At 30.9% G+C, this 27,896-nt stretch overlaps 1 protein-coding gene across 1 annotated transcript; it reads right to left on the bottom strand.

Annotated features, from left to right (window-relative positions):
* Positions 1–36: 36 nt before the first annotated feature.
* LOC306732901 (M1-specific T cell receptor alpha chain-like) lies at positions 37–27,896 on the bottom strand (the record flags this gene model as incomplete). Its single annotated transcript, XM_079214078.1, has 6 exons — positions 37–659; positions 1,414–1,521; positions 1,667–1,708; positions 1,813–2,004; positions 26,392–26,417; positions 27,835–27,896. Coding segments are annotated over 6 exons (432 nt in total). The 3' UTR covers positions 37–657.

The following is a 27,896-nucleotide window of genomic DNA, read 5'->3' as shown; positions in this document are numbered from 1 at the left end:
TGTCTTTATTTGAACAGTTTTTATTTTTTACAGTTTTTAAACATTATTATTCAGGTGTTAAAAGTATGAAACGTAATAAATGGATTCAACGTATCTGTATTATTTACATCAGCAGGACAGAAAGAGTCAAAGTTCATCCCTCAAAAGCAACAATATGAACACATGAACACATTCATTAATATCATATTTATATTCAGACATGAACACATGACTACATCAACATATGAACAGGTGAAGACATGAACACATGAACATGTGAACACATTCATTCATATCATATTTATATTCAGACATGAACACATGACTACATCAACATATGAACAGGTGAAGTCATGAACACATGAACACATGAACACATGAACATGTGAACACATTCATTCATATGATATTTATATTCAGACATGAACACATGAATACATGACTACATGAACATATGAACATGTGAAGACGTGAACACATGAACACATTTATTCATATGATATTTGTATTCAGACATGAACACATGACTACCTGACTATATGAACACATGAAACAGACAAGGAGACGGAAGAAGAAGCCGAGCGGCGGCATCGTGGAGTCGATGACATCATCTTCTGGTGTCGATGACATCATCTTCTGGTGTCGATGACATCATTTTCTGGTGAAGCTCAACAGAGTTTCTGCAAAATAAAACATGAAACAATATTTAATGAACATTCATAAGCAGGTTTACTGACTCGAGGTTCATGAAATTTCATAAACGTTTTTCAGGAAATCACAGAAAGTTCAACAGAAAATGTGAATCAGTGAGTTTCTGTTTCATCAAGACGTTCACAGAAAAACACACAGAACGAATTCATATTTATATATTTATACAGTCATTTATACAGTCAGTTTATATATATACATATATATGTATATATATATATATAGTACTCACACAAACGGATGTTCTACATATATATATATTTATATATAGATATCATACTCACACTGACGTTGATGTTATAACACTGATGTTATATGTTCTACATATATATATTTATATATATACATGTATTCATATATATATAGTACTCACACTGACTGATGTTGTATGTTCTACATATTTATATGTATACATATACATACAAATATATATTTATATATATAGTACTCACATTGACTGATGTTATATGTTCTACATATTTATATATAAACATATTTATAAATATATATATTTATATATATAGTACTCACATTGACTGATGTTATATGTTCTACATATTTATATATAAACATATATATAAATATATATATTTATATATATAGTACTCACATTGACTGATGTTATATGTTCTACATATTTATATATAAACATATATATTTATATATATAGTACTCACATTGACTGATGTTATATGTTCTACATATTTATATATATATAGTACTCACATTGACTGATCCACAGCCGCAGGGTCATCAGCACGTTGAAGACGATGGTCTTGAGGAAGAGCAGCCGGAGACCCAGGATGGTCAGAGACACCATGTTCACCTTTGTATCTGCAAGCATCATCGTCATCATCATCATCATCATCATCATCATCATCATCATCATCATCATCATCATCATCATCGTCATCATCATGATGAAGATAAACAGGTAACACACACATAGTATCAGCTGTTCAGGTGGATCTTTACAGACCTTGTTCCAGAGTGAGTCCACATTCTTGAGATTGAGTTCCATCTGAAAGACACAACTAGTGAATATTGTTCCAAATACTCAAACCGCCTATAGAGCTGAAGTCTGGACCTTTAATCTCGTGTTGAAGGTTATGCAATCACACTCACCTTTCTCACAGTCATTCTCTTCAGACAACAAAGCCACCTGGTTGAACTGAGAGAACCCGTTGATCCGGGCGGGTGCGGTTCCTTTGAAGATGGGTCTGTCCTCTGTTGCATTATATTTGCTGAAGTCGGTGGCCAAGCAGAGCGAGGTGTTGTCGTGTGACAGCTTGTAGAAGGACGGCTTGGACTCGTGGTCTGAAAACACAGGGGCACAGCATTATTATTATTATTATTATTATTATTATTATTATTATTATTATTGTAACACGGTGTTTCACGTTCACACACTTTCTGTTTGATGGAACAGATGAAGAAACCCACTTCAGACGCATTGTGATTGAAACACTCTGAAAGCTCCGGGTGCCAACATTTAAAACAAAGTATTAATAGTTCAGATGCAATAATCCCAAATTACACGACTCCAGGAAACGATGTTTTTGACATTCTTGCCATTATAATATTATATAATATATTATATATATTATTATATATATCAGCTGAAACATTTACGAGAAGAAACACGGACTTTACAAGTTTCTTCACCGTCCCGTTGTCTTGGGGTCAAAGTGACCCGTGTACGAGTGTATGTGTGTGTGTGTTGATGAGTCATTTTGACCCCAAAACAAAGATTGCATGTTTTATATGCTTTCATAATTTTGTTAAAAAGTTAACGTCATGTTTTTGTGTAGTTGTGTAATACATTTAACAAAGTGTGTATTGTGTTGTGCAGTGTTTAGTGCACATGTACAATAATCTTAAAGTTTCCGTAATTTGTAATATTTTTCTATTTCAATACATGCTTTATTTAGAATATTTAATCTAAATAAAAGATGTTTTAAATGCAATAAAAGTGCAACAAAGCACATGTGCACAGAAACATAATTTTGTTTTGAATATTAACAATATATTGTACTAGTCCACTAATAATATTACTAGAAGTATAGTTTAACTGAAGGCATAAGTGCTCTTCAGATATTGTAAGTATTGTTAAAAACTAAAGTATTCATAATTTCAATACATTTAAGCATAATTAAACCATCAAGTATATTTAGCATTCAAACTTTACTAAAGTAAACTTAATTTGCCTTCAGACAATATGTTTGTGTGAACCTTTAACATCGGAGGTATTGAAGAGAAGCTCAACCTCAGTTAAAGGTGCGAATATGAATGTGAACATATTTCTGTTCAATTTTTATATTTGACAACAATTTTTTTAGTAAGTTTTGTTCCAGCAGCAAATAAATAAATAATATATGAATGTGTGACTTCTGTTCCGTTCACAGAACTATTTTCTGAGATGCACGTTTTCAGAATAACGAGAATATTTTATCTTGAAATGTTCCAAATGTATTTTGAAATATTACATCTTGGTATTAATATTATTTTTTACTAAAATAGTAAGTTTAACTCCAGATCCAAACATAATCCTGATGTTGTCATTCTCACTGAGAGGAACATGTTCAACCAGCTGTACTCATAATGTTTATCTTATTAATAGGAAGATAAATGTGATCACTTGTCTGAATTCTAAAAGGTTGGAAGTTAAACGAATATTTAAATGACTAAATGTACTGTGTTTACAATACTTTGTTGTTTTTTTACTTTGTATAAAAAGTACTAAATACATAATGTTTGTGAAGTGACAAAGTGTGTTGACAAAAACAGTTATGAAATGTGAATATCGGACCATATGAAACCTTCTAACAGTGGAAGTTTCAAATGTTTAACCACTCAAGAAACCGGCATGATAATTATCAATAATTATCACTCTGACTTTATAACAATTATAATTGTTATAAAATGCACTTACGTGATGATACAATAACTTTGATTCCAGATCCAAACATGAGTTTGTTATTGTTAATATTCACACAGCCAGTAAGCGTCATTCATAAACTACAGAAGCTCCGTCATTATGCTGACGACACAACGGTTTATGTTTCTTCATACCTTCCAAAGATATGTGTGGTGTTCGTAGTACATATTTATTGTTGCCATATTCTAGACTAACTTTCTATATTTATTGTACATGGTTATGTTCAGTATGTTTTAAGTAACCGTTGTTTACATATTATTAAAAGAAATAATCAAATAAAACAGTTTTCAAACTGTTCAACAGTGAAATGTATGGAAAACTAAAAAGTAGCAAAGCTTCACTTTGCAGAAGTTAAAAATACTATGAAAATAATAAAATACTATTACATTAATGTCTGTCTGTTTATATGAATTTAAACATTTAATCATCAAAAACTGTCTGTGCTCTTTCTGGTGATTAATTATTCAAGTTTCAGCATTGAAACATTACGTTCTGATTCTTCACTTCTAGACGTTAGTTTTGAGCGTTTATCAGAAACTATATTCATGTTGGACTTTCTCCTGACTCATTTCTCACAAAGACTTTGTTGCAACTTGTTGAAATGACTCGTCACTGAACAAGTTGCTCCACTTATTCTACAGGCAACTTTAAGGAGAGTCACGTCTTTAGTCACTTCTGGAAATGAATCCTATTGAGATCAATGTAATTACAGAATATGGAAGCTATGCCACATACAAAGGAAATTCACATATAGACAGTCAGGTATTTTATGAATCCACTTTGTGTTAAGATCACATGTTATATCACCATGACACCTTTTGCATAACTTTACTAGTGTTGTTGCCAGGTCCTAAGGTTTGTTATTTGTGTATTTTATGCAATTGATAAGAAATATAATGAACAAAAGGACAAAGCTGAGAATTATTTCATTCCCAGTTTGTGTTTTTCTGTCAAAATGAAAGTATGTTTATTTATTAAAAATAAAACTTCTGTTGCTGTTCCGACGTTCATATTGTTAAATCAGTCACAGCACATGAAGACATGCATCATTCTGATTGGTTGTTATAATTATTATAATAATTACACTCATCACACCTTCAGATGGCTGTATTTAGATGTATATGTATGTTTGATTGATTTAACTCACGAGTTTGGACGTTTATTTGATACAACAAATACAACGATTAGTCACAACGGTGAGTATATGGAGGGAAATGTCCGGCGGCGATTGTGACGAGTATGATTCAAATATTGTTGAATATTTTGAGTTTTTAAAGTATGTTGTATTTAAGTGTAAATAGTAACTGGGGAAATAAGAAGACTGATAAAAATAGAAACCCTTAATTTGAATTTATCCAGACTTTACTTGTGACATGACAGCACTTATTAACTAAAATAAACTAAAACTATCGTGTAGAATACCGTTAGAATATAAACATTGGTCCTGATGTTTGTTCAGAGTTAATAATAACAAGTTAAAATAGCTTTTGATAAAACTTTCTACTCACATGTTTGAATTCTCAATTGGATTCCCGACCCAAAGCTAACTTTCCTGTTGTTAGTATTCACACTCTGCATGAACGCTCAACAATAACCGCCAACACTGACGACTGAAGACAAATAACAGAAATTATGCTAAATTATAACCTGGACTAATATTTTTGTGGACAACATTTATGTAAACTCAAAGGTGTTGTTTATTATAATATACCACTACTATATATTACACAACTAGGTTAGAGGTTAAATTACTTTTATAAACTATTTGCACTTGTTTATTTTGGAGTAAACATTTGTATCAGTCTTTATTATATATATATATATATATATATATATATATATATATATATATATATATATATATATATATATATAATTTAATAATTAATTAACACAGGAAACTTAATTTAGTATTTTCCTGAAATGACAGAAGAATACATTAATCACTACAGTTTATTTCTGGGTATTTTTGTTATAATATATTCATATTGGTGTATGTTTTGTTTGTGATAAAGTTGCATCTCTATCATATTTATGTTTAATGTCAGCAGGATGACTCGTTTAATTGAAAGTTTGTGCCACGAAACAAAATTTCAATAAAACATTTCAAGACAGCGAGAAGCTTTATGGAACTTTACTTACCTTAAAATGTTGTAGTTTGGCTTGATAATTATGCAACCATTTAAAATGACTATTAAACATTTAAATTGACCATTTAACATTTAAACTAACAATTTAACCATTAACTATAACTGAGTTTTGACTCACTGGTTTCAACTACTAATCTGGTTCCTGTTCCAAAGTGGAGTTTTCTTAATCCAGACTCAGTCACACAGTTCTCAGCTACAATACAGAAACTCCGGTTTAGTTTGGAAACACTCAGATCTTTCTCCAACGATATGAAGGCGTATCATCTTTCATGTGGAATTATAATCTCATGGGTTCATCTTTCAATCTTAAAATGTTAAGCTACTTTTCTTTGTTGCAAACTTTGAATTTCTACAACCAGCGCTGACAGACATTGATTTAAATATATGTAACATATCCATAATCTAAAACGTTTGACTGGTGTATTACCAATAAGTCTACAAAAGTTATTTATTGCTTCTGTCACAGAAATCTGTACATTTTACTCTGTGATGAAGTAAAAAAAAAGGTGATATTTACGAAAACGTTTGCATCAATTCAGACCAAATATAAAATGACAGCATTTCTTCCTGATTATGAGCACTTCTTCAGATTGTTACCACGCGTGTTTACATCCTAAAACATATCTAATTCCTTCTTAAAAACATAAATGTCTTGCTTTAACAGGAATGTTCAGACCAGTTTCAGTCTGTTTAATCTGTTCTTTACACAGACACTTGTGATAACTTTCATTTGTTTGTCAACAACTACGAAATTATATATTTGTGTTTTCTCTTACTTGTTTCTACCTGTAGAGTTGTTCCAGTGCTGAAGAGGAGCTTCAGTTCTCACACTCAACACATGAAACACTGAAAAAAAATCTATATGATCTATACTTACTTACATATGATCTTTATATCTAAATCCATATAATTTGAGCATTCAAAAGCTAGAACGATGCTCAACATGTGCAGTTATGAATGTTAATAAAAGAGTAATAAGTGTTAGACTACAAAACATGAACGTTTAAAACATGTTTCAATGTTCATCAACTGACTGGTTTGGTCTTTGTTGATCTGCTGGATTAAACAGTTATGGAATAAACATATCCTCACTGAGGTGAATATGCAATATGAAGGTTACTGATGTAGTTTTGGTCGTCGTGATAGAAAGGTTTTTTTAGTTTTTTGGTTTCCCAATCTTTTCTCACCACTGTAAAAAAATGATGAACGTACAAATATTCCACAATAAACTATTATTACTATTACTAGTTCTTACTGACCTCAGCAGGATTCTTTCAGCAAAAATACATTTCCAGTTTTCTGTCTTTAACAATAAGTTCATCATTTATTCACAATGTCTGCAAACTGTTTAATATTTGAACTTATCTACTCTTATCGGGTTAAAGTTTCCTATTCATTAATTATGAATATTAACCTACATCATGTCATTAATAAGTAACTTATTACTCAACTTAAACTTAAATATGACTGTTTGATAGCGTTTATTCGTTGATTAGGTCCTAATTATATCTATCGTATGATGACATGTCTTTTCTAGAGTAAATGAATGCTGTGTGATGTGTAATTAATGTATTGATTATTATAAGTAATGTATTGATTATTGTAATCCTACTCACTCCACAGTGAGTTTGGTTCCTTCTCTGTGAATCCGGTTTGATCCTGAAGGATCTGAACAATAACTAAAGTGTTTCCTTGTGTAGTTCCCAAAAGGTCTTCCACGGCTTTGTTTCTGGTTAAAATCTAAATGATGGACCAAATCACATCATCCGCAAAACAACTGCATGCAAATTGTAATTCTGCATTTTCTACTGAATACATCATATGTTTATGTGATTTATGTTTTTGTATCAAACTGAGTGAAAACCGCCTGTTTATAGTCGATTCATTTTTAAATCCTACAACCAGTTTAGAAATAGTTTTAGAAGCCGGACAACCTCGTGATGAACAATGTCATCCTTCTAAAATGTGTCTTTAGAATTGTGATGATAGTAAAATGTCTTAATTTTTCAGATCCATTTGTAATTTTCCTGTTGAATTTTTTAATTGTTAATACTCACTGCTCTCGACTGTGAGTTTGGTTCCTTTCCCCAAACTAAGCCTCCCAGTTCCCGTCACACCATGGATGGGATCTGATCCATAACCACCTGCACCGTTTCCGTATGAAGACGCTCTATCATACAGATCCTCATTCACTACCTGTGACTGAATATTGTTCATCTACTAGAAAGATCTATTTCAGAAATGAAATTATTACAAGTGAAATGGAATTTAAAAAGCTATATATAATCTAGTGTTTATTATATTAATATTTGAGCTGCTGGTGGACATGTCGCCCATCTATTACTAAGTGAAAAAGGCTACATGTACGAGTGTAATGTTATTAAATTAAGTAACTTACCGGATGTAACTATAAGTTTGGTACCAGAACCAAAGATGAGCTTTGTATTGGAATTACCAGCCACACAACAAGAAATGCAACGACATAAACCCCAAGATCAATTCATGTACATATATACATACATATATACATAACTATGTACATATATTATACATATATGAACATCATAGAATAACTCAAATAACTTACTTGAGCCAACTCTCAGTTTTGTCCCTGAACCAAAGAAACATTTTGAGTTTCCAAACGCACACGATGAGAAACAAGGAGGTCAATGACATAATAATGTATATATATATATATATATATATATATATATATATATATATATATATATATATATATATATATATATATATGACATCTCCTCATGAAGATTTAAATTAAATAAAAATGCTACCATAAATGTTTGTACAGTTATGTTTAATAATTATGGGTTAAAGTTTCTGTCTGAAATAAAGGTAGTTTTTCAGCATATCGTTGGCTGATAAATGATGAATCGGTTACATTAGATCAAACATCGTTCCCAGGAAAAGAGCACGGTATTAGTTTAGTTCCAGAACAAAGAGAACGACATGAACCATGAAGATCAACTCTGATCTCCATCAGCTCAGGTCATAAATACATTGTTATTCTAATACTATTTTGTTTGTATTTAATTTAATAAGTCCGTTCCTCAGTGGAAAGTCAAGGAGAGATATTGTGAAACAAGTTAACTTTGTCTTATTCCTCTCAATAACTAACAAAACATCCACAGTAATTTCCCACATTTGACTTTTTCTCTTTGTGAATGTTGTGGTTAAAAAGTGTAAAGGCGTGTGAGCGCCTGCCCTGTGCTGCTGGAGCTGGAGCTGAGATATGTTGTCCATCACTGGGCTTTTATGAATATGTCTTCTGTGGCTCCAATGAGACAAACTGGAGATAATTTAAAACAAAATAACTCACATTCCTCCACGATCAGCTGGATGCCCTCCCCAAAAAGTATCTTCCAGCTTCCAGAACCCGTCACACAGTGTTTGCTCCCTCAACTAAAACTGCAGCGCGAGAACTTAACTCATGAATTGCGTCACATCGTCTGCAAACAGCTGTTGTTCTTCAGCCTGTTGGTCACTATGGACACAGGGTTCTGTTAAACACATGAACTCATCTTAATTAATATTGTGAATTATTTTGAGTTTATGTTGAATTCCAAAAGCCTGCGGCTGTGACCTTGATGGGATTTTCATTTTTCCCGTAATCACATCAATTATGAGCAGAGCTTTGAGTAATGGAAGAAATAATATGAACAACCTGACATATAACAATAAATCTTGAATATAAATGTGTAACTCACTGCTTTCTACTGTTAGTTTGGAGCCTTTTCCAAAAATCAGCCTCTGGTTTCCCACAGCAGTCACACAGTGGATCAGATCTGATCAATAACTCTATGTATCTGATCTATAACTATATGTATCTGATCTGATCAATAACTATATGTATCTGATCTATAACTATATGTATCTGATCTATAACTATATCTGTCTGATCAATAACTATATGTATCTGATCTATAACTATATGCATCTGATCAATAACTATATGTGTCTGATCAATAACTATATGTGTCTGATCTATAACTATATGTATCTGATCTGATCAATAACTATATGTATCTGATCTATAACTATATGTATCTGATCTATAACTATATCTGTCTGATCTATAACTATATGTATCTGATCTATAACTATATGCATCTGATCAATAACTATATGTGTCTGATCAATAACTATATGTGTCTGATCTATAACTATATGTATCTGATCTATAACTATATGTATCTGACCTGATCAATAACTATAACTACATGTAATTACCTAGCTAAAATAATAACAACTAACTTCAAATGGAAAAAAAAAGCTTTTTAAATGCAAATTATCAGAGAAGATTAATCATTACATTAAATAACATCATCACGACTGTATTTTCTTGAACTGCAACTTTTATTCTATTTTGAGCTTTTAGTTTATGTTTAAGTTAGTTTACATTTAAATGAATGTTGTAAATAGTTTTAAATGGTCTTTTATTTTGCGTGATGTGTTGATGCTTTTAATGGATCCATGAGAATCTCTTTAAAATGTACAAATAATCATAATTAACCTGATTTCTATGAACATACATTTGTATACAAAAGACTTAAATATATTGCACACGTCAGAAATAAAGGAGTGAAAGGTCTAAATGTTTAATTTTTTTTTTGTTTGTGTCTAATAATCATTACATATATTGCGCCTGTGATTTTAAAAACACCGACTCGGCTAAACCGACTTCTTTTAGTTGCAACTCAACATGGAACGTTGTTACTAAAATCATCCAAAATAAGCATTCATTTCATATTTATTTTCACTTACTGGAGACGACTGTCAGCTTGATGCCAGACCCAAAGACGAGTTTAGAGACTCCAGAGTTTGTCACACTCTGAGAAATCCAACCACATAAACCCAGAAATATGAAGGAGGCATATCTCTATGAGTTACTCTTCAAATACATCTCATAATTCAACTAATAATATTTACAAATTAAGGATTATGCTGTTAATTTGAATAGATTTAAAGCCATTTATATGTGTTTGTATTTATTGTGATTTGGGGCTAATACTATAAAATTGTAGCCATCATGGTATTTGAAGCTATACACGTTTATTTACTTTGACTTGTGTCCAAACCACACAGTTTAATACATTTTATATATTTAAATATATACATTTAGTTGTGGTTTAAACCAATTACTGCGTGGACATTATCAAGCTATGCTGTTTTTTTTAGCTTGGCTAAAAAATAAATCAATGTAAAAATATATATTCGTTTAACTACACCATCCTCGCTTCAGCTGGATGTCAATGCATTGTTTACATTATTATTTAAAGGCCTTCACAAATGATCAGATTATCACTTCACTGGATTTGAAAGTATGAAAAATAATTTTCTTTTTTTGGGAAGTTTTTGTATAATTCTATTATATAAAATGTACTTACTGGAATCAACTGTTAATTTAGTGGCAGAACCGAAGAGGAGTTTTTCTCCAGAGCGAGTCACACCGAGAGAAATCCCACCACAGAATCCTCCAGACAGACTCCACTGAACGTATGATACATAATAAAACAATATTTATCATATTAATATGAAAATAAAACCATAATACACCACCGGTTATGGTACAAACGTGGGTATGAAACCAGTCCATATATGTCATACTCCATGACATGTATTTAAATGTCCATTATGAACTTTACAACATGCATTTAACTCTTTCACAGATGACTAACACACCTGTGTTTAACTGTTCCCTCTGAAGGTCATGCTTAAGGTTCTTACGTCTGTTAGTATCTTCACATTCAATAAGAATATTTTCTCTTTTTAGCTATTGTAAAAATATTGCATGGATTTATCCTGTTGAGTTTTTAGTCAACGTAAGATTTCAATCGCTTTCTCTCGACCAATCATTTCATTTAGAGAAGTGTTATTATTATTACTTAACTTTGTGTTCGTGGAGCTGCTGAAGGCAATTCATATTTTACATTATGTGACATTAACTTTCACAATGATTAATAAAGTAATTCAATAAATATGTGCTGAGAAGTTCGTTCAGTTTGAAGTATTTCATCCTATAAATACATGCGACTAAAAAGCTTGAGCTAATATAGAATAATAATTAAATATGAAATCATCACGATACTCACTGGCCTCAACAGTTAGTTGTACTCCTTTCCCAAAAACTATCTTCCAGCTTGCTGCTCCAGAAGCAGTCACACAATGTTTCTGCTATGATCAATAACTGATGTGTAATAAACTGATCATCTGCAAACAACTGTGAGACATATTTGTCTGTTTGATATATAATATATAATGTAAACATTAAGCTAATAACTTCAATGATGCTAAAAAAACATATAAACACTATAATCATCATCTGATCGCCTTAAAATATGATTAGCACTCTTCTGAAAACATTTAATCAGAATCAACTTTATTGGCCATGTGTGTTTACACATACATGGAATTTGACTGTTAATATTAACAGAATTGTCTTCAAAAATCTATCAATAAATCGGGCGCCCATAACTTGTTTTATTTTAATTTGTGTCAATCCCAAATAATACTTTTGGCATAAACAGCCAACAAAAATGTTTTAATGAATTTGATCTAATGAAGTGAATTATTGATACTCACTGGTTTCTATGATTAGTTTGATTCCTTCTCCAAAAAATATTTTCAAGTTTCCTCCTGAAGTCACACAGCGAATCAGAGCTCAACAATAACTGCTCCAAATTATCACTAATTACCCCATTTAACAAAACTATGTTAATATGAACTATGATAACAAAACTATGTTAATATAAACTATGTTAATATGAACTATGATAACAAAAACTATGTTAATATAAACTATGTTAATATGAACTATGATAACACAAACTATGTTAATATAAACTATCTTAACAAAAACTATGTTAACAAAACTATTGGAGCACGTTAATATTAAACAATCGTTTTCCTCACATATTTTCTTTACTTTGTATGAATCCCATTTTGGCATAAACAGCTTACACATTTTTGACAATTGTATGTTTTTAATATATAAATTATTGACACTTACTGGTTTCTACAATTAGTTTGATTCCTTCTCCAAACAGAAGTTTAGCGTTTACTCCTGAAGTCACACAGCGAATCAGAGCTCAACAATAACTGCTCCAAATTATCACTTATTACCCCATTTAAGAAAACTATGTTAATATGAACTATGATAACAAAATCTATGTTTACATAAACTATGTTAATATAAACTATGTTAATATGAACTATGTTAATATGAACTATGATAACAAAACTATGTTAATATAAACTATGTTAATATGAACTATGATAACAAAAACTATGTTAATATAAACTATGTTAATATGAACTATGATAACAAAAACTATGTTAATATAAACTATGTTAATATGAACTATGATAACAAAAACTATGTTAATATAAACTATGTTAATATGAACTATCTTAACAAAAACTATGTTAACAAAACTATTGGAGCACGTTAACAATAAACAATTGATTTTCTCACATATTTTCTTTACTTTGTATAATCCCATTTTGGCATAAACAGCTTACGCATTTTTGACAATTGTATGTTTTTAATATATAAATGATTGGCACTTACTGGTTTCTACAATTAGTTTGATTCCTTCTCCAAACAGAAGTTTATAGTTTCCTCCTGAAGTCACACAGCGAATCAGAGCTCAACAATAACTGCTCCAAATTATCACTAATTACCCCATTTAACAAAACTATGTTAATATGAACTATGATAACAAAACTATGTTAATATGAACTATGATAATAAAAACTATGTTAATACAAACTATGTCAATATGAACTATGATAACAAAAACTATGTTAATATAAACTATGTTAACAGAACTATGTTAGTAGAAACTATGTTAATATAAACTATGTTAACAAAACTATGTTAATATAAACTATGTTAACAAAACTATGTTAATAAAAACTATGTTAACAAAACTATGTTAATATAAACTATGTTAATACAAACTATGATAACAAAAACTATGTTAATATAAACTATGTTAATATAAACTATGTTAATACAAACTATGATAACAAAACTATGTTAATATAAACTATGTTAATATGAACTATGATAACAAAACCTATGTTAATATAAACTATGTTAAAATAGACTATGTTAATATGAACTATGATAACAAAAACTATGTTAACATAAACTATCTTAACAAAAACTATCTTAACAAAACTATTGGAGCACGTTAATATTAAACAATCGCTTTCCTCACATATTTCTTTACTTTGTATGAATCCCATTTTGGCATAAACAGCTTACGCATTTTTGACAATTGTATGTTTTTAATATATAAATTATTGGCACTTACTGGTTTCTACAATTAGTTTGATTCCTTCTCCAAACAGAAGTTTAACGTTTCCTCTTGAAGTCACACAGCGAATCAGAGCTCAACAATAACTGCTCCAAATTATCACTAATTACCCCATTTAACAAAACTATGTTAATATGAACTATGATAACAAAACTATGTTAATATAAACTATGTTAATATGAACTATGATAACAAAAACTATGTCAATATAAACTATGTTAATATGAACTATGATAACAAAAACTATGTTAATATGAACTATGATAACAAAAACTATGTTAATATAAACTATGTTAATATGAACTATCTTAACAAAAACTATGTTAACAAAACTATTGGAGCACGTTAACAATAAACAATCGATTTTCTCACATATTTTCTTTACTTTGTATAATCCCATTTTGGCATAAACAGCTTACGCATTTTTGACAATTGTATGTTTTTAATATATAAATTATTGGCACTTACTGGTTTCTACAATTAGTTTGATTCCGTCTCCAAACAGAAGTTTAATGTTTCCTCCTGAAGTCACACAGCGAATCAGAGCTCAACAATAACTGCTCCAAATTATCACTAATTACCCCATTTAACAAAACTATGTTAATATGAACTATGATAACAAAAACTATGTTAATATGAACTATGATAATAAAAACTATGTTAATATAAACTATGTCAATATGAACTATGATAACAAAAACTATGTTAATATAAACTATGTTAACAGAACTATGTTAGTAGAAACTATGTAAATATAAACTATGTTAACACAACTATGTTAATATAACTTTGTTAATACAAACTATGATAACAAAAACTATGTTAATATAAACTATGTTAATATAAACTATGTTAATATGAACTATGATAACAAAACCTATGTTAATATAAACTATGTTAACAAAACTATGTTAATATAAACTATGTTAATATAAACTATGTTAATACAAACTATGATAACAAAAACTATGTTAATATAAACTATGTTAATATGAACTATGATAACAAAACCTATGTTAATATAAACTATCTTAACAAAAACTATGTTAACAAAACTATTGGAGCACGTTAACAATAAACAATCGTTTTCCTCACATATTTTCTTTACTTTGTATAAATCCCATTTTGGCATAAAAAGCTTACACATTTTTGACAATTGTATGTTTTTAATATATAAATTATTGGCACTTACTGGTTTCTACACTTAGTTTGATTCCTTCTCCAAACAGAAGTTTAAAGTTTCCTCCTCCTGAAGTCACACAGCGGACCAGAGCTCAACAAGAACCTCATTCATAAAGCTGCTCAATAACAATAACAGCTCAATAACAATAACCTGCTCAATAATAGCTCAATAAGGTACTTTAACTTACAGGTACTTTAACTTACACATACTTTAACTTACAGGTACTTTAACTTACAGGTACTTTAACTTACACATACTTTAACTTACGTTACAGATCAACAGCTAACGAGCAGCACATGTGTCACTAAGTTTTATAAAAGTAGGAAGGACTTTTTTCATTAAATTAACATTAAAATAACAATATGGTTAACTTGAGTCATTTCATTGACCATTCTGAACAATCTGTTTGTCTTAAAACTAAAACATATTACCACAATATTTCATCCCAGATGCACATTAGTGGCACTTTAATAACTTCTTTCTTGAAAATAATTTAAAGCCCTTTTTCTAAGTCATAGGATCACATCATCTGCAAATTGTTTAAGTTGTATAAATTGTTAAAAGTTTCGGCTCAGTTAGAAAATCTAAAGAATTGGATGAAGTGTAATTATCTGTTCTTTTTAGTTTGTCGTCAAGTTGGTGTTTTGACTTATTGTTTAATTATTTAGTCACAAACTTACTGGAGATATTAACTTTAAGATGGTTTTATGAAAGGCCAATAAATACAAAGAGCAACCAATATTGTTAATAAAACCTTTCAGTCATACTGATTTTTCCAACCATTCAGGCGGTCTTTTTAACACCTGTCAAACAATCATTACATTTCATTTAGCTGACGCTTTTATCTAACGAATCACCAACCCTCTGATTGAAAGACAGGCATGCAAACCATTTAGCCACAGTCACCCCAAATAACATTGCATCTTATTTATAACAACAGCTTGTATTTTGGATACTCACCGCTCTCTACAGTTAGTTTGACTCCTTTTCCAAAGATTATCTTCCAGTTCCCGGACGAAGTCACACAGTCAGTTTAACCTGAACACTATCAGCTGTTTCCTCTGTATTATTTATATATGTATTTCCTTGAGTTACAGTTGACTAATTACAGGTGCATTTTTAAAGAATGACAACAGAAATGTGTTTGAGATTTAAAAAGCTTTTACATTTTTTTTATATGGAACATTTCCCGAGAGCATTTCTTTTCGACTGCAATGCTGAAATGGTTTGTTTGCTCGTAATTCCAAAGAAATCTGACCAGTTTCTACATGAGAAGTTCTTAATTAGAGAAACTGCAGAAGCTCAAGTTAGGGGACAGACTTTAGTCTCAAGGACCAGGTGGTATATATGAATATATAAATGTACTACATAACATATATTGAGAGGTATTTGTGAGGGAAATAGTAGATTACAATCAGGCGCTTTTTTTAAGTGCTTTTGTCATCATAGAGACTAAATATTTGGGTTTAACATTTAGGCATTCTATACATACAAATATTGTAAATGCATTCTGTGTGTTTTGGCAGATAAAAATGTGAAATCTCTGTTGACTGTTTAATATCTAGTATTACTCGTCTGTGTAAATTAGAATAATACTCACTGGACTCAACTGTCAACTGTATTCCTTCACCAAAAAACAGTTTTTGGATTCCTGTCGCAGTCTCACAGTGTTTCTGTTCTCAACAATAACTACAGAGCTCACACTTTAGCTCTGTAGTTATTGTATTTAACTATATAACTATATATATATATATATATATATATATATATATATATATATATATATATACATAATATATATCATCATCCGCATACAGTTGGGTTTAGATAAAATTAGCTGTTTACTAATTCTAGACTTTACATGTTCTAAGAAAGACAAAACATTATTCTTTAATGTCCCAAATATATATACATCACCCGAGTGGCCCAGACTTTCGTATATTTTTTCGGTGAAAAAGGTTTGGACACCCCTGATCTAAAAGAACCAATACTATAAATGGAAATATTTGAGTCATAGCATATCATTGATTTTAGGTAAAAAATAAAAAAAAAACATTAAATTTAGTTGATTGCAACATGCATGATGGGTTGGAACCAGTTTGACCACTAAGACTCATATTATGTAACATGCAAAATACTCATCCAAATAAAATGATGCTACATTTGAATGTATGAAGTGTGAAAGGTCATTTGTAGTTCCAATAAAAATAGTTAAGTTACTTTCAATAACGTTGTGCTGAAATATAACCACATGAGGACATTTCAACTTAATGTTTAAACATCCAAACCTTTAAAAATACATCATCTTAATACTCACTGCTCTCCACACTTAGTTTGGTTCCTTCTCCAAAAAGGACTTTGTTGTTTTCAGTCAGAGTCACACAGAAGATGTGATCTGAACAATAACTACTTCACCGTTTCCTCCTAACAATAATCACACTAAACAAAAGACCAGTGGATCTGGCTTCTTAGTATTTGGACTAAAGGCCTATAATTATAAAACATGTCTGAATTAATTAAATAACCTTCTCTCATTCCACAAAGGTGGACAATAATATGTTCTCACTATGAATGCATTCTTTTATAAATAAGTGACTTTACAGTTACATTTGAAAAGATTATTTCTGTGTGAAAATAGAAGTTATATGTGTTAAATTAAGAGTCTCATATTATATATATATATATATACATATTTATTTATATTTATATATTGTATCACGCTCATGTGAGGTGTTTAATGGCTTCTTTAAGTGTGTTCGTCTGTAATTAGGACATTTCATCTGCCACCAAACCCATAAAAAAGAGTAAATATTTCAGCGCTATGATGCAAAATCAGCTATTTAACTTTCAGAATCAGAATCAGAACCATTTATTGCCAAGTATGTTAGAGACACATACAAGGAATTTGTCCTGGTGGGAGGTGAAAAACATTTAAAATGTCATATTATGAGTTTTCTTTTATCTGCGTGCTTTGTAGTTTACTTGGCCTTATATATATATATATATATATATATATATATATATATATATATATATATATATATATACATTTAATTATATATATATATATTGTTTCTTCTTTTTCTTGAATCTATCGATTAAATGAGCTCCATCTATAATATTTATGATGTATTTCAGTACTCACTGGGTTCAATGGTTAAACTGGTTCCACTTCCAAAGATGATTTTATATCCAACTCCAGTATTCACACAACACAACGTGCCATCACACAAACTCAGTGAGCCAAACTCCTTTCCGTAATGTATATATATATATATATATATATATATATATATATATATATATATATATATATATATATATATATGTATATATATATATATATATATATACATTTTATTATTATATATATATATATATATATATATATATATATACACATTTCATTATATATATATATATATTTTTATATTTTCTTCTTTTTCTTGAATCAATCAATTAAATGAGCTCCATCTATAATATTTATGATGTATTTCAGTACTCACTGGGTTCAATGGTTAAACTGGTTCCACTTCCAAAGATGATTTTATATCCAGTATTCACACAACACAACGTGCCATCACACAAACTCAGTGAGCCAAACTCCTTTCAGTAATGTAAATATATATGTATATATATAAGTTAATTGTCCTAATCTTATTCAAAATATTTACATTTATTGAAATATTCATGATTATATTTTTTAAGAATAAGGTTCAATCTAATATATTAATCTAATATTTTAATCAAATATATGAATGTATCTGATTTTTTGGACCGATGTCAGGACGCCACTCACTGGTTTCGATGGTTCGTCTGGTTCCAGTTCTAAAGAGGATTTAGTTTCCAGTATTCACACAACGAGAAGCTCCAGAACACAAACTTCCCTTTAAACATCATTGTTTTTACATTTGAGACTTTTATGGATGAAAATAATTCAAATTATGGTCATAAAAATAGGTTCCATTTTTCATTTAAGATACCGGCACACAATCCATGTTTATAATAAATAATGTGTATATTAAAGTGTTTAATGATGCTTTTCTCATATATTTATATACTTTTATATACTCATCTGTCTTCTAGTCTGACTTTAAAGTAAAGTTTTCAATCAAAGCGTCTTCCTAAGATTCATATTTATGACCTATATCAGTACTCACTGGTTTCAATGGTTAGTCTGGTTCCAGTTCCAAAGATAATCTTGGTTCCAGTATTCACACAATGAGAAGCTCCTCAACACAAACTCTCTGCACCAGACTCCACGGAGAAAAACAGCTATGTCATATTTACAGCAGAGATGTTGAGGAGTATTAGATTAGTATTAGATAAATAATAATAATTCATCTCAGCTCATGCATTCATCATTGTTTTAATTATTAGGATTAAGAATCATTTTAGATATTTATATAACAGCGAGACAGCAGCTTCATCCAGATAAAATATTGACGTTCAGATACAAGTGTTTCACTGAGGATAAGGAATTATTCTGTACTTTGAGCCCAATATTCATAATATTTTAGCTCAGATCTTATTGGTTTCAATGGTTAGTCTGGTTCCAGTTTTCTTAAATCCAGTGTTCCCACATCGAGAACACAAACCGAACCATTAACTTTACATTTAATACTTTAGTCTGAATGATTCTCGTCCGATCAATAAGTATATAATAATAATAATAATAATAATAAGTATAAAAACAATAATATATTTGTACTTCATATTTATATTACGAATAAAGTGCAGAACAATCTCAGCTCTCTATATAATGAGGCACCCTTGTCATAAGGCACAAGTGTAAAGAGATAATATGACTCTAAAGCTGAAAAATTGCAGCTTGATTTTGGAGATTCTTCATATCTTTTGTGAAAACATAACTTTACTCATGTGGACAAACTGTTTTGGAGATGGAAATTGGTTTACCAAAGGTCTTAGGTTCACAAAAGCAGTGAAATATATGAATAAAATAGTAGATACATGTAAATAAATGTCTAATGCCAAATTTTGTATTGTCGTTGTGTTGTCTGTCACTACTTTCACCAACATGAGATTTCATAAATACATTGATGCTTTGGTTACAAGTCAACCTTTACATTTTGTAATAATAGAAACTGAAAACTCTGGGTTTTAATCCATCATAATATACAATATGTGTATGTATATATATATATATGAATATTAAAAACTAAATGAAACTATATTTACACATTTGAAAAGATATTTACTGCGTCTTTATTTTCTTTGTTTAGTTTGTTTTTATCTCCTCATGAATTGTTCTTCTTAGGTTTTGTTTATATCCAGTAAAACATTTGACTTTTTGCTCCTCTGTAATATTTATGATGCGTTCCAGTACTCACTGGTTTCAATGGTTAAACTGGTCCCACTCCCAAAGAGCATCTTGTATTGATTTGCTCCTCCAGTCACACAATAGGAAGCAGCGCAACACAAACTCCACCAGACTGCATTCAGAAAAACATTTAAACTTAGTCTGAATAAAATCTGTAAAAACTGATATTATATTTAGTTAACACACAGATTGTTCTGATTGATGTATTTAATAATTATGATAAATGAGTCCTGATAAAACAGTGTTCTACCTTTTTTTATCTTCTATTCTGACTTTGTTTAAATAATAAATAAAAAAGTGAAGTTTGTTTATAAAAAAAGATTCATATAATTAGTATTAATAATCTATAACTTACTGGTTTCAATGGTTAGTCTGGTTCCAGTTCCAAAGAGTATCTTGTTTCCAGTATTCACACAACGAGAAGCTTCAGTACTAAAACTGATCCAAACTCCCTTCACAAAAACACGTTTTTAGGTTTTTACTTCTGCTGGAATTATTACGTCCCAGTGAGAAAACAAATATGATTTCTATTCTAAACTAATTATAAATTAAAAATAACGAGTGCGTAGAGATTCTGTGGTTTGATATTAAAGACTCTCCTTCAACAATATATGCTCATAAAACTCATTTAAATATTTGCTTTAGCTAATTGTCATTTTAGGGTTTTTATCCCAAAACTATTTTTTTTGCGGATTAAAAAAAGTTTAAAAACTAGAAGTTTCTCTGTTGTTTTAATTTGAAAAACTCTGTAAAGACACCTCCAATAACTAAAGTTGATTTCAATACCAGTACTTACTGCTCATTATCATTACTTACTGCTTATTATCATTACTTACTGCTCATTATCAGTACTTACTGCTTATTATCATTACTTACTGCTCATTATCATTACTTACTGCTCATTATCATTACTTACTGCTTATTATCATTACTTACTGCTTATTATCATTACTTACTGCTCATTATCAGTACTTACTAGTTTCAATGGTCAGACTGGTTCCAGTTCCAAAGAGCATCTTAAATCCATCATTCACACAACAAGAAGCTCCAGAACATAAACTCTGAACAAACTTCATTTTAGAAAACTAATTAAATAATGGTATATTTATCATATAATACACATATAATATTGTTTATTGTTATTATCGACTGAATTATTATAATCTTTTTACTTTGTGTTGATTTTATGAGCCTGAAGATCTTTGTTTTTATCTTTGTTTTATTTTATTTCCAGTTAAACGTTGTTTTTAACGACGCTCCATTCATAAATAATATTCATAATGTATTTGAGTACTTACTGGTTTCAATGGTTAGTCTGGTTCCAGTTCCAAAGAAGAGTTTATTCTGATTGTTCGTCACACAACAAGAAGTCACACGACACAAACTCAGAACCAGACTTCACCCAGAAGAACATTGTTTTTACATTTTACGATTATTAATATCCGTTATTAGTATGTATTATAAATAAAACGTACATTTAGATATTTACTGTAGAAGAAACGTAATAAACTAAATGTTTATGATGACAGATGATGAATCTCATCAATACGTTTTATTAAAAGGATGTTTTACTTTGAGTCGTTTCATGTTTTAGTAAATTAAACAAAGATTGTCATTAAAGACGCTTCAAATATGAATAATGTTTATATTAATAGTCAATATCTGTACTCACTGGGATCAATGGTTAGTCTGGTTCCAGTTCCAAAGATCATATTTTGATTTCCATCATTCACACAACGAGAATATTAATAAACTTACATTTAAATATTCAGGTTTGATTTCAAAACACTTTTAAATTTAGGAAAACTAAAAAATTACAAAAGTTTGTTTCTCACAGAATCACGTTTTTTTTAAACTTTTTTACACTTTTGCCTGAATTATTATTGAACAGTTGAACATTTACACATGTATACCGTAAATCGGTGTTTAAGTAAAGATACTAAACAATATTGTTATTGTTATTAACACGCTTTGCAGATGATGTATTGATGATTCATGTTATTTAAGGAATGTATGATATTAATGATCAATATTCATTCAATCAAACTTTTGTCTTAATAATTAAAGAACAGTCAATGCATAAATTGCAGTTTTTGATAATATTGTTAATTTTGAATATCAACCAAATAAAATGTCTCTTTACTGCAAAGTTTAGATTCTGAACAAATATGTGATGCTCTGAATTAATACTTTGATGATTCTGAATTAAACAATTCAAGGTTTTTACATCAATACATATTATAAATCAGTTGTCAATGGTGAAATTTACTCAAATATAGAGACAGTATTTCATTATTTTCTACTTTGTGAAGATTTTATGAACCTGAATGTTGTAAAATACAAGTAGATTTAATAATATGTGTTAAAATCAGTACTTACTGGTTAATACCAGTACTTACTGGTTAAAATCAGTACTTACTGGGTTCAACGTTTAATCTGGTTCCAGTCCCAAAGATGATCTTCTGAGCTCCAGTATTCACACAACATGAAGCCTCACAACACAAACTGACTGAACCAAACTTCATGTAGAAAAACAGTTTTTAACTATTTTAATTCAAACCTAATATTTAAATTACATGTAAATATTGTTTCTGCACAGTTGAGATTATGTGGTTTTACTTTAAAGATTCTCCTTCAACAACTTATGTTTTTTAACAATTTATATAAATATTTGTTCTGAAAGTATTTTTTTGTTTTCTTCCCAAAACTATTTCCTTAGATCATAAAAGTTTGGAGACACAAAGTTTTCATCTCACAACATCGTAGATATGTTCATATGACTTACTGGTAAATATGAGTACTTACTGGTTAATATGACTTACTGGTAAATATGAGTACTTACTGGTTAATATGACTTACTGGTAAGTATGAGTACTTATTGGTTAATATGACTTACTGGTTAATATGAGTACTTACTGGGTTCAATGGTTAGTCTGGTTCCACTTCCAAAGACCATCTTGTTTAAACCAGTATTCCCACAACAAGAAGGTCCAGATCATAAACTGCGTCGCTGATTCGCAGTGTGTCGTCGTCGCTTTTGAACTAAAAACTCCACTTTCTACATAAATGTTGAGATTTATTTATTGTCATGTTGATTATTCTGATTAAAATCTTTTCAACTGAATTTTATTTTATTATGGAGACAATATTTATTTTGTTTTACCTCTTTAACTGGATGGAGCTCCATAGCCAACAATGTGAAGCTGAATTATGAATTATTGATGTGTTTTGTGATTATTTCCAGAATAATAGAATGAACAAGATCATAACAAGTGATGATGATGAATGTGTTTCTAGTCACTGAGTTCAATGGTCAGACTGGTCCCAGTCCCAAAGACCAACTGGTTTCCAGCGTTCTCACAGCCAGACGCTGTTGCAGTTTTCGATGATATAATCATGATGTTAAATGTATCTTTACTGCACAGTAGAGATTCTTATAGGAAAGTGAGGAATTCATTTTACACTTTAACATTAAGATTTTAGTTTTTAAATTAAACCAATAATAATAATAATAATTTGTATATTTGATACTTTTTGTATTACAATAAATGTACTATATAATATATTTATATATAATATAGTTATAATAGTTATTCTGTCTGCATATATACTATTTCCGTTATTGTTGATTCTTTACTGTTTGTATTGCTTATTTGCTTATTTATAAAACTTTGATCTTGTTTCTTTTATCTCTTGTTTGCACTTTAATCCTGTAAATTATAAATAATAAAGGATTATTTTATAATGTTATCAATAAAATGTTAATTTTAACATTAATTTACAGAAAAGTCACAGAATTAACTACTTGGGAAATTATATTTTTCTCTGTAATAAACATTGTAAAATGTCATTTTAAAGCCGCTTCATACTAAATCATATTCATAATTAATATGAGTACTCACTGGGTTCAATGGTCAGACTGGTTCCAGTCCCAAAGATCAACTGGTTTCCAGCATTCACACAACCAGAAGCTTCATGACACAAACTCTCTGAGCCGGACTTCATCCATGAAAACAGAGTTTTTTGTCTTAATAATTAAAGTAAAGTCAAATAAATACATTTCTGTTTTCATTCGTAATAAATGTTCATTTTGAATATCTACCAAATCAAATGTATCTTTACTGCAAATCTTTGATGCTCTGAATTAATACTTTTACAAAATCAAGGTTTTTACATTTGTGACTTCTGTCCAGTCAAATAGTCAATTTTTAAATATTATAAATCAGTTGTAAATGGTGAAATTTACTAAAATATAGAGAAACTGAATTTATTTATAATATAGATAATCTCATAAAAAAGTATTTCATCTTTGTGATTGTATAAAACCTTTTTTATTCTGGTTATATATGTGTACGTTATCATATTGATCATCATTAGATGTTTACTTTACTTTCAGTCACAACAAAACAAACTTCATTCAGAAAAATATGTTTTCTAAGTTTCTGTTTCGATTCAAAATAAATTGACGTTAAACAGAAATAATGAATTGTTTTAGTGCTCAAGCTCTCCATTAAGACATCCCTGATGTTAATATTACAATGAATCATTCAACAACTTCCGCTCATTAAAACTCTTTTACATCTCACTTCTTCACATTTTATACTTAGTTTGCATTTCATGTTTTATGAACTTTAAATGAATTTTAATCTAATATGGTTTCAGCAGAAAGACAAGAAACCAACGTACGTCTCAACATTAGTGCTGAGTCCACGAGTCAAACACGCCGACATCGTCATGAAGCAGAGCTCATACTCCATGAGCAACAAGTCAACAAGAACAACAAGAACAACAAGAACAAGAACAACAAGAACAACAAGAAGAACAAGAAGAACAAGAAGAAGAAGAACAAGAAGAACAAGAAGAACAAGAACAAGAAGAACAAGAACAAGAAGAACAAGAAGAACAAGAACAAGAAGGACAACAAGAACAACAAGAAGAACAAGAACAAGAAGGACAACAAGAAGAACAAGAAGAACAAGAAGAACAAGAAGAACAACAAGAAGAACAACAAGAAGAACAAGAACAAGAAGAACAACAAGAAGAACAAGAAGAACAAGAACAAGAAGAACAAGAAGAACAAGAACAAGAAGAACAAGAACAAGAACAAGAAGAAGAACAAGAAGAACTACTACTCACTGGACTGAACCGCTAACAGAGAGCCAGACCCGAAGAGGAGTTTCTCTCGTCCACCGACAGTCACACAACATAAGAGCTCTCTACAAAAAGTCTGCAGAAGGACTCGACATCGTGAAGCTTAAAGGTCAACAACAACAACAACAACAACAACAACAACATGAAGAAAATATACTGAGAGGAATCAGAGAAGAACTGTGAACTAAAACTTTGTTTCATCCACTTCGGTAGAAACTGGATCAAAACTGATTAAATAAACATTAAATAAACCTGATTAAGTAAACATGATTAAGTAAACCTGATTAAAGGAACATTAAGTAAACCTGATTAAATAAACCTGATTAAATAAACATTAAATAAACCTGATTAAGTAAACATGATTAAGTAAACCTGATTAAAGGAACATTAAGTAAACCTGATTAAATAAACCTGGTTAAATAAATATGAAATAAATATGATTAATGACCCGTCGGCTGATGCTGGTTTTTACACAATTTAAATCCTGAAACTAACTTTTAACTTTTGTGTTCAATATTACTCCATTTAGTTTATATATTTTGTGTAAGTCTAAACGCTAGAAAGATGCAATAAATTCAGATAAATATGAATCTTACCAGATTCAACGGTCAGTTTGGTTCCACTGCTGAAATAAAGTCGGTTTCCTCCCTGATTATTCACACTGTGACGAGTACTGTGACGAATACTACCAATACTATGAGTACTGGGACCAATATTACTAATACTACGAGTACTGGGACCAATACTACGAGTACTGTGACGAATACTACCAATACTATGAGTACTGGGACCAATACTACTAATACTACAAGTACTGGGACCAATACTACTAATACTACGAGTACTGGGACCAATACTACGAGTACTGTGACGAATACTACCAATACTATGAGTACTGGGACCAATACTACTAATACTACAAGTACTGGGACCAATACTACGAGTAATGGGACCAATACTACGAGTACTGGGACCAATACTACCAATACTACGAGTACTGGGACCAATACTACCAATACTGTGACAAATACTGGGACGAGTACTGGGACAAAAACTGCGAATACTGGGACGATGCTGCATTCACAAGCATCTGTTCTTCTCAGAACTCCTTGCTGTAAAACGTGTATTTCTCTACTTGTTTGGTCTCAACTTGCATTCATCACCGTTTTCTTGTATTTTCTTCTCTTCCTCAGAAGCAGCTTTGATGGAAGAGCAAAGAGTGAAACGTAAAACCTCAGTGAGATGATCTGCTTTCTGTCTTTCCTCGAGCAGATTCACGTCTTCACACATTTGGTTTAAATCCACAGAAACTCACCAGTTCTGGTTCAGGCTCCAGGTCTTAAGACCTCATGGAGGCGACGAGGCCGGCGTCCAAACAAACGGGCCCTCGCTGGTCTTCACGGTATCCCATAATGCATTTCAGGCTGGTCAGCTGTGGCCTGAAGGCTCACGGGTAGCTTACGAGCGTCCCCAAAGGGATCCAAACCAGGTGTGGATGGACAAACAAGCGAAAGAGGACGTCGTCCCTTCGAGTGTCTGCAGGCTGCCGAACGTCAACTTCCAGAAACTACCGATGATCAGGCCTACTGATGGTCAGGTCTACCGATGGTCAGGCCTTTTGATGGGTCAGAGCCTGGTGATGGGTCAGGCCTACTGATGGGTCAGGCCTACTGATGGGTCAGGCCTACTGATGGTCAGGCCTACTGATGGCCAGGTCTACTGATGGGTCAGGCCTACTGATGGCCAGGCCTACTGATGGGTCAGGCCTACTGATGGTCAGGCCTACCGATGGTCAGGCCTACTGATGGGTCAGGCCTACTGATGGCCAGGCCTACTGATGGGTCAGGCCTACTGATGGGTCAGAACATGCTGATGGTCCGCCAGGTAATACAAACACCTTGAGCCCCTGAACCATGGAGGGTTCAGGAGTCTGATCGTCAGGCGATGGAACATCATCGTCTGTATACAGACCAACAGCTGGAGCTCCTCAATGATGAAACAAGGTGTTGTTGCATCAGTTGACAGCATCTGAAACTCACAGTCCATCATCATCGTCATCGTCATCATCGTCTTCCTCGTAGAGCTCGAGCATGGCCGACAT

The sequence above is a fragment of the Taurulus bubalis genome (genome assembly GCF_910589615.1).
Source record: "Taurulus bubalis genome assembly, chromosome: 1".
NCBI classification, from domain to species: domain Eukaryota; kingdom Metazoa; phylum Chordata; class Actinopteri; order Perciformes; family Cottidae; genus Taurulus; species Taurulus bubalis.
The sequence above is the reverse complement of the archived record's forward strand: the minus strand, read 5'-3'. Positions and strand labels throughout refer to the sequence as shown.